We start from the raw sequence: 10000 nt of genomic DNA, 5'->3' as shown, positions 1-10000 counted from the left end.
AAAGACACAAAAAGTTTAGTTAAGACCATCCACTGTCTACAAGGATAAGAATCATATAAATTATTGCACTTTAAAGTCTGAACTGTCTTGGTTTCATCGTGCTGTGTTATTTAGAGTTAAAGGGGACATCTTACTGAATGGGCTAATCAGTTCTCCAGCACATAGCCATTCATTATTAAGTGATGGGCTGATAGAACAATATGAGGTTTATTTTATCAGGCCATAGCCTAAGGGATCCTCAGGGTAGTCTACATTTCGGTTACTCTTAACAGCAATTTATTTAGTGAATGAATTCACTTACCATGGGGCTCAGAAAAAGAGCAACATAAAGTTGATTTTTTTTTTTATTTAGCTAAATATAAATCTTAAGGATTTTAAAAAAATTTCTAGCTTCTCTCTCTCTCTCTGTTGCCTTTTAGGCCTTGACTACGCTGCTTTCTTCTCAACTGTCCCACCAGTACAACTCCACTGAAGTGAAGATAGTAGGAGCTCTAAGGGAAACGAGATGCTGGCACATGCCACATTCTTAACCATTTCATCATTTCCATTTGCCCTGAATAGGGTTGGGGATATATTAGTGGCTTCAGATAGCACAGCAGTAATGCAAGCATCTTGCCGCTGCTAGACCTCTTGGCCATGCTACCATTATTAGAACCGCACGCCAGTGGTAGTTTAATGGGGAGAAACTTTAAGAAAATACTTAGTGTAGGGACAGCCTTAATGGGCTGAATTATCCATGGCCAAGGCAGTGGGGAAGAGGAGTATCCATTTAATGGAGTTATTCCCCACTCCATTTGCACCTTGGACTTTGAGGGGAAAATGCACTCTAAGTGAGCCACAACATGAAGCCTATACATGTATAAGATGTGAAGCATTAGGCCCACTACAAGTCTGGAAGATTTTTACTGTACTTGAAATAAACTTTTATTTACAGTCTACTTTAATTCTATTCAAGTTACAGTACCTACCTGCAACTTTCCATCTGACCTTTTGCACGTGAAGAAATTTTAAACCTCTGGCACTGGTTTGCTAAGGGAGATGCCTGAAAATCAGATGCTTTGTGTTACTAAACTAAATTCTTTGACATAAAATAAAGAATAGTGGCTGGTCATTTAAATATAGCATGCCAAATTCTCTGTTGGCATAGCTGTTTTGGAGTTAACAGAAGTCAATGGAATTAGCCCAGCAAAGAATTTGGCCCAGTATGTGCCTCTCATACAAGAAAGTATATTTCCATGTCATTCTTAGCTAAGAACACCCACTAATGTGTACATCTGAGGATGTAATACCTTTGCCAAAAAGAGAAACGTCCCAGTCTCACTGTGGGTCTTGACCTCTCAAAATAATACTAATAATAACAATAATAAAAAGAAGTAAAAACAATTTCCTCAAGTCAAGTCTGCCTCCAACAGAATCCATTATTTTTTCCTAAAAAATCCAGAAATGAGTTCAGCTTGCACCCCAGGTGGGAAGTTAAAAAGAGGGAACCTATTTGAAAGTTTGTCACAGTAGGCAGAACAGTCGCTTTGCAGCCCTTGCCTGGCTTAGGGTGCACTGCTTCACAGCTACACTGTAAAGTGTTAAAAATCCTCCCCACCCACCCCAGAATATATATATATGTATAAAAAAAAATCCCCTGTCCATCTCTCAGTACACAAAAGGACCTCATCACACTGCAAAAATAGCAGTACCCACTTTGGTCAATTAAAACAAACAAAAAAAGCATACATTATTCTTTTTTTTCTTTTAAATCTGTGTACTTACCTATAATAACCAATACAGCTAAAAGCACTACCTACATAGGCAAAACTTGGTATTGCATAATTCGTATAAATTTGAATCCCCCCCCCAAATATTAATTGGAAGATGAAAAACATGAAAGGTTAATAGAAAAAACACCAAAATACTGAAAATATTGCTGGTCGATTACAATTTTTAAGCGGCAACTATACACAGCCATGATATGCTTTATAAATGTGAGATAAAGGTATAACCGTCTAAAAAATCCATGATGTCACACTTTTTCCCATCTGGAGTACAAAATATTTTGTCATAAAAATGGTAAAGATTTAAAACGATAATAAATGCAGCAAAACAAGTGTAGTGATGTCAATTTTTTTGTGGTTTTTTGTTTTTGTTTTTTGTGGTTTTTTTGTTTTTTGTCTTTTTTTCTTAGATTTCAAGGCAAGGCACGTAATGTGGACATTATATCTTCGTGCAAATTAGGATTACTGGAAAGAGTATTTTAATTAATTAATTAATTGATTTTTTTAAGAGACATCGAGGCAAAATTTGTCTGCCCATGCACGTTTATAGGTCTGTCAATATGAGAAATTTGTTGAACAAGGCTAATTTCTGAAAGCACCATGCAAGTTTTCAGCACCCTGTGATTAGACTTCTTTTGAGAGTGCATTTTTAAATACATCTTACCCCCCCACCCTGGTATTCCCAGTTTGTAAACTGTAAACTTTGCCCTTGTGACATGGATTTGCCTTTCTCTTTGTCTCTACAATGAAGATTTTATAGAACCTTATGTACACCCTATGGGTTCTTGATGCAACCAGTAACTTTAAATAAATAAATCCTACCCCTTAAGGGGGGGCAGCAGCTAAACCAACATAAGTGCTGTGTTTCTATTAATTTCTTCTTCTCAAGGACATGATTTGTCTTGATTTAATGCCTTTTAATGCCCTCAAAAACTGAGGGGAAAATAAATTTGTTCAAAGTAATTTTAAATTCTTTTCTTTTAATCCCCTCAATTTAGAGTCCAAGGGCTGAAGGACTTATAATGATGTTCCCCTTTAGATATAATTTTTAAATTGCACTTGCCTCTGTGTTTCTTTAGTGGGGAAAATGCTAAATTATTTCTTACTGTTGCATGAGGAGATAACACTTTTACCTACATAGAGGCATTTCTTCCATAGAGCCTGTGTGTTCATACTGACTTTGAAAATTCCAAACTGGGTAACACACTAGAAAAGGCTGGGTTAAGGGCCAGTTTAATCAATCTGTACTGATTACTAAAGGCTACAGAGCTTATTTTTTCAAACTTTTAGAAATCAGAGAGTTGAGAAAATGGCTGGCTCACGGCCCTTGTCCTCCTGCAGCTCTGTTGCTGCTGCCTAGCCTTTGTTTTGTGAGTTAACCAGGAATAGTGATCCCATGCGTAAACAACAAGAATACTAAACCAAGAAAACTAGCTTATCATGCAAATATTAAGGCATCTAGAAAGTCAGTTAAAATATATTGTCAGAGACAGAACATCTATTTCCCAGCAGACTTCATACAACAAAGGCTACTTAGCAGGGGCTGCATTTTACCCATCAGTGAAATATCATCGACCCTTTTTATGTCATTACAGTTTCAATCTTAAGGGAATTAGTGATTGTAAGTGCTGCAATTGCTGGTCTATTTTTCTTCTATCTTCAGTTTCATTTTTTGTCCTGTCTTCCTTTCTTTTTTCTTTTTTTTTTCTTTTAATGTTTCTTTTGTTTCATTTTCCCTCAGTTGCTTGTTTCTGCTTGAAGGAAAGGCTCTCCAATTATGTTCAAACCATAATTTTGGACATTTGTCGGCAGGATTGGTGTCCTGTTTGATACTTGAAAAGGAACCAAGCTAGCCCAGGTACCAGGACTGTGGAAGGAAAAAAAGAAAAGAGAATGAAACAAAATTAAGACTGTTGCAATCATAAATATATAACTCCATAACACATTTGATTAAGAATCAAATTATTATTCATTGTAAATAAGATCAATTAAGATTGGATATTTTAACTGTTTCGACTTCTACTTTGTACAGTTTCCTTTGCAGAAATGTAACTCACTTGAAAGACAAAAGTAAATGTATTAATACAAATTGATAGCAGTGTTAATACAGTCATGAGAGTCAAGACAAATTGCAAAAGCAAATACATGGAACAGGTGTGAATATATGTGGACTCATCTAAAACTGTGGATGTGACTTCAATAACTAGTCAATCTAATCCAGGGCAGCCTTATTAGAAGAACACAAAATATAAATTTAACCTGTAAAATACATCTCTTCTGTGATGTATTTGTTTTCTAACCCTTCAATTGCACAACCCTTCAATCACACAAGCTTTTTACAGCATGTGTCTATGTGTTGCATGAATCCAACATGGAATGCACTCTTAAGGAGATAGTCCTAGCTTTAATGCATAAAATGATACTTTTTTTTTCAGAAGTTCTAAATGACTATCAACAGCCAAAGAACGCCAGATAATTTAGGGCCCAATAAAAACAAACTTTCTGCCAGGGGCAGCAGTTACTACAAGAAGCAATTCTATTAAAATTAGAATCTGGTAACATTGTTCAAAGTTGGCAACAGTCCCACTTTCAAAAGCACCTATCCCTATATCTCAATGACTTATAAGGATTTGCCCAATAGGAACTAACAGAAACTAGTACTGTATTCAAGAGTAAGCATAGGCAAGATCAGAACTTTATTCACAGCACGTCAGGTTTCCAAACATGCTCACTGAACAAAATTAGGACCAGATTCTCAAAAAGGCTCTTTGAAAGACCTGAGCTGTTATGGAGACCCATTCATTTAAGATGCCAAAGTGGGAACTGATGGAAAGTTTGGCCATATTTGTTTAAAAATAGATATAAATCATTATGAAAGAGACCATTACCAACAAGTGGAAATAAACTGTCATAATAAGGTACGCAATTTAAGCAGGCATTTACTTTTAAGCAGGCATTTACTCATTTGCTAAAGCAAATATAAGTGGGTGTATGCATACTACATATATCTGCACATGCAAGACACTTGTGTGTACTTGCATGGTACCTGGGTATCCATATATACCTACACATACACACACACACACGATTTGTGAACATGGCAGATATTTAACTCATACATTTCTTGCAATGCAATTATATAAGCTTAACTTTGAAATCAGAAACCTATTTTTTTTTTGGTGAGGTTATGAAGATTTTTCCCCCCCATTCTTATTTCTTTGATCATTCCTTTATGGTCTTGTTTCATCAGATGTGTCTACATGTTTGCTAAGTGCTAGAGAGAGTTAGGAGTATGCATCAAGGAGAAAACAGACTGCTTTTATCTATCTTCAAATGTATAAGAAATCATTAAGATTACATTTGGTAATTTTTTAAAAATCTTCTCAGCTGCTGTCATGCAAATAAAGAAAGAAGGTGAACTTGTTTTGAGAACCCACTGAACCTGTACCTCAGGCAATTCATACTAAGGGCAAATGAAAAGTATTTTTTGCCCTTTACTCAAATATAATTTTCTCCATCTCTTTATCTTTATACATTATTTGGTGCCAACCAACTTAGGTGCTTAACTTTACACACCTAGCTTTCAAAATGTTGCCCTAAGGACACAATTTTGCCCTCTTTAAAATAAGGTAGTCGAAATAATCCTGTCTCAATGAATTAAGTGGTTAATGGCTATAGAGACAATATAACCCAATGACTTTTAAAAATGTAAAAATCTTTGAATGCTAATAGAAATCTCAGTAAAAACCTGTCCATAAGCATTTACTATTTTTACATAAGTCTTCATATCAGTAAATCTCATGCAACTGAATGATGGTCTCTGACTTCTTTTTTTTGTCAAAAAGATTCCCACATACTATTATGAGTCCAGTGTTTTCACTATTTGCCTACAGAAGGAAAATTTTGAAATACAAAATATGTCCATAATGTAAATTGTAAACCATGGATAAGGAGTGAAACACATTTACATGTGAAAGATTTCCACCAAAGGATCTCTTTATACATTTTGTGACCATCATATCAACGTAATGTTGATGTCAATTGCCTTAGAGAAGCTGTAGATTACAAGTAATCTGGTGGAGCCCATGACGAGTATGCTTTCTTCATGGATCCCCACAGATGGAGATTAAGGCTGCTGACAAACATGAAAAAAAAACCCCAACCAAACTGCGCTTTACCAAAAGAGGAAGTGCATTAGTTTGATGAAGCTCCCCAGCATCTGTATAGATTGGGTGCTACAGCAGGGCTTTGTGGCACTTTTATCTAATAGCTGGTTCAAGTGCACAATCTATACAGATCTTGGGCAAGCTGGGTAAAACTAATACAATGCCTCTTCTAGGCATGCCCTGTGCTCGGTGCAGGGGCGCACCAAGCTTAAAATAAAGCACTGTTTTGTTTTGTTTTGTTTTTTTCCACATCTGTAAGCAGCCTCAGTGTCTTGTTCAACGTCACACAAGATGTCAGGGTAGGGCACGGACTTGGATCTGGGTCTCCCAGGTTCCAGGCTAGCACCATTACTACTGAATTATCATCTTCCCACAATGATCTCTGATAATCTTATGGTTCTAAAAATATATGTAAAACCAATACCTCATCAAAGAGGTTCAATAGTTACAACATCTTCCCACACTATGTGTGTCCAACATTGCATTTTCTTGTTCCTTACTCTATCTTAAATTATGCCTTTTTAAACGATGCATGATGCAGTGACAGCTAGTAAAAACAACCCAAAATCATTTCATACTAAAAAAGTATATGGGGAATTGTAATAATAGGAAATGACAATAGAGAAATGGATTGGTAAATAAATATAATCTAAACAGACACTGCTGAGGATTTTCAGTCATTAGGCTCTTAAAACAAAATAGAACACTAACTAAAAAAATAAAAATTCTATGTTAGGTTCAACCTGGGATTAGGAAATTAAATAATTTGCATTGGAAAGAAGTCCAGAGACACTTCTTGCACGTTATCTTTTAGAGAATTCACAGTATACTGGCTAGAAGCTGATCTGACCTTTTTTTAAGTTTTTTTTTTAAGTTAACAGCCTCCTAATGACTCCTCTGGATGAAAGAAATCAGTTTATTCTGATAAGGAACAAATTACTATAGCTGCTTTTTTGTTCAGTACTTACACAGAGGAGACACAGATCTTAATATTTTTGGATAATACTCAATAAAAATAAATTGCAGTAAGTGACTAATAGGACTGTTGTTGCAGTATGACTAACAAATTTAATTTAGATGTTTATTTAAACCTTTCAAACCTCCCATCTTACATTATGACCGTGTCAAAAATGTGGTGTGCAATATATTTGTCAATATTGTTTATGAATCCTTGGGGAAGAATAAATCTCACATGTTAACACTATGCAGATCCCACGTGAGTTTTACAAGCATCTTACTATTAGTATGTAGTTTAAGTTAATAATTCTAAGACATAGACCATGCTTGTTGCCTAGTTTATACTGTTAGGAATAATGGTGAACACAACTTAATGCAAGATGCATGCACAATATAGCACTGCAATGGTATGTTTTGTTAAGATAACAGAATCACAGACTAGGCACACAGAAGTTTTTTATCCAAATTCATATTCTGGGCATATTTAGTCTGGAGAAGGGAAGACTGAGGGGGAATTTAATAGCATCCTTCAACTACCTGAAGGGTGGTTACAAAGAGGATGGGGCTAGACCAGTGGTGGGCAAAATATAGCCTGTGGGCCCTATCTGGCCTGCCAATTGATCCTATCCAGCCTGCTGGCTGCTGCTGGAAGCCTGAGGAGGGAGGACTGAGCCCCACACTGCTCCGCTCTGCTACAGCCAGGGCCAGGCTGGGCTGTACAGTGCACAGACTCCTCTGTTCCCCCCAAATACCCCCGCCCCCTGCACCTATCCCCCCAGCCCGGCTTCCTGTTGGCACAGCAGCTGTGTAGTCCTGATACTGGAACTACCAGCCGCCAGACCTGCACGGGACAGGACGTGATGCAGCAGGCTGAACAGCCATCTTGCCTACCTACCCACCCACTGCGATCACCCACTGCTGCCATGGCACAGCTATGAGTTGAGTCCATGCTGGCTGCAGTTGGGGGGCTCATTCTGGGGCAGCTGCCCCCAACTTTCCTGACTCTGGCAGGAGGGCAGATAGGACAGCTACTCAGTGCACTGCATCCCACAATGTCCTGTGCAGGCTCAGCTGCCAGCAGCCTCTGTGCCAGGACTGCACAGTGCCAGCCAACAGAAAGCCATGTGAGGGCTGGGGACTTGCCTGGTGGAGAAGCCTTCATGCTGTGTTGCCTGGTCCAGTTCCAGCTGTGGCAGAGTAGAGTGGCGCCCTCCCTCCTCAGGCTCCCGGCGGTGCTTGGTAGGCCAGATAGGATCAATTGGCATCTCCCTGGCCCTGCCCGCCCCCAGCCCTTAACAGCTCACCAAAACTCATTAAGTTGCCCTCTAGCCCAAATAATTGCCCACCCCTGAGCTAGACTGTTCTCAGTGGTGGCAGATAACAGAACAAGGAGCAGTGGTCTCAAGTTGCAGCAAGGGATGTTTACGCTAGATATCAGAAAAAAACTCTCTTGCCAGGAGAGTAGTAAAGCACTGGACCAGGTTACCCAGAGAAGTTGTGGACTCTCCATCCTTGGAGATTTTTAAGACCCAGCTAGAGAAAGCCTTGGCTGGGTTGATCTTTTGGGGGATGGTCCTGCTTTGAGCATGGGGTTAGACTAGATGAGTGCCTGAGGTCCCTTCCAACACTAATTTTCTATGATTTCTATGGTTACTTTTTCCCTGGCAATGAAGGATGTTCTATGTATCAGTTATCTGTCCAATTCCCAAGCAGCCTCCAAAGACAGGATTTCCAGATCTTGCCAAAATAAAGCTGCATTTTAGGAACTTAGGAGAATTCAACTGGATACAGTGTTTGTCTCCTGAAGCAGACCCATTCTGCTACCTGCAGTAAGTACAAGACTGCACAGTGCATAATCAGAAAGGGAAGAGAACTGTAGTGAAATGGTAGAAATAAACACAATACCTAGCACAATGGAGCTCCAATCTCAGTTGGAGCCTCTGTACACAGCTGTAATAGAAATAATTGTAATAATAATCATCAAATACTAAATCACAACCAGTGCAGGTTCTGTTAAACTATGAGCAAAACGATGGTAGTTTTCACATTCTGAAGCCTCATGAAAATTTTTGCATTTCTTATAGAAAAAAAATATAGTCACATTTTAATTCCATTTTCAACTTTCATATGTAAGCCAGATGCCTTTCTTTAATTTCTTGGTGTCTGCATGTGATTGAACATGTGGGTGTCTATTGATTGTGATCTGTTCCAGGCTGACAATACTGGAGATAAAGATCACGGAGTCATAGAAAGTTAGGGTTGGAAGGGACCTCAGGAGGTTAACTAGCCCAACCCCCTGCTCAAAGCAGGACTACCCACAACTAGATCATCCCAGCCGAAGCTTTGTCTAGCCGGGTTTTGAAAACCTCCAAGGATGAAACTTCCACCACCTCTCTGGGTGACCTGTTCCAGTGTTTTACTACCTTCCTAGTGAGAAATTCTTCCTAATATCCAACCTAAACTTCCCTTCCTGCAACATGAGACTGTTGTTCCTTATTCTGTCACCTACCACCACTAAAAGTAGTCTATCTAGCTCCATCCTCTTTCTAACCCCCCTTCAGGTAGTGTAGGCTGCTATTAATGCTGCTAAGAAGTCCCCTCTCAGTCTTCTCTTCTCTAAATTAATAAGCCCAGTTCTCTCAGTCATTCCTCATAAGTCATGTCCCCCAGCCCCGTCACCATTTTTGTTGCTGTCCACTGGACTCTCTCCAATTGGTCCACATCCTTTTTTGTAGTGGGAAACCCAAAACTGAACACAGTACTTCAGTTGCGGTGGAATAATCACTTCCCTTGACCTACTGGCAATACACCTACCAATGCAGCCCAGTATGCTGTTAGCCTTCTTGGCAACAAGGACACACTGCTGGCTCATATTCAGCTTACTGTCCACTGTAGCTCCGAGGTCCTTTTCTGCAATGCTGCTGCCCAGCCAGTCAGCCCCCAGCCTGTACTGGTGCATGGGACTGTTCCATCCTCAGTGCAGGACTTTGTACTTGTCCTTGTTGAACCTTATGAGATTCCTCTTAGCCCAATCCTCCAATTTGTCTAGGTCACTCTGAATCCTAGCCCTACCCTCCAGCATATCTACTACCCACCCCACATTTTGGTGTC

At 39.1% G+C, this 10000-nt stretch overlaps 1 protein-coding gene across 8 annotated transcripts in view; it reads right to left on the bottom strand.

The window, feature by feature from the left end:
* Nucleotides 1–10000, bottom strand: part of NFIB (nuclear factor I B) — a 271468-nt gene that overhangs the window by 3013 nt on the left and 258455 nt on the right. For 5 of the 8 annotated variants that reach the window (XM_019517573.1, XM_019517572.1, XM_019517574.1 and 2 more), the window contains one exon: nt 1–3633. This exon is cut by the window's left edge and continues 3013 nt beyond it. In XM_019517573.1, the coding sequence (XP_019373118.1) occupies nt 3504–3633 (130 nt within the window). In that variant the 3' untranslated portion in view covers nt 1–3503. The remainder of the gene's footprint in view (nt 3634–10000) is intronic. The other 3 variants (XM_019517577.1, XM_019517579.1, XM_019517581.1) reach the window with 1 other exon arrangement.

This window comes from Gavialis gangeticus, unplaced genomic scaffold (assembly GCF_001723915.1).
Source record: "Gavialis gangeticus isolate Ggan-Ray unplaced genomic scaffold, GavGan_comp1, whole genome shotgun sequence".
In the NCBI taxonomy this organism is placed as follows: Eukaryota; Metazoa; Chordata; order Crocodylia; family Gavialidae; genus Gavialis; species Gavialis gangeticus.
The sequence above is the reverse complement of the archived record's forward strand: the minus strand, read 5'-3'. Positions and strand labels throughout refer to the sequence as shown.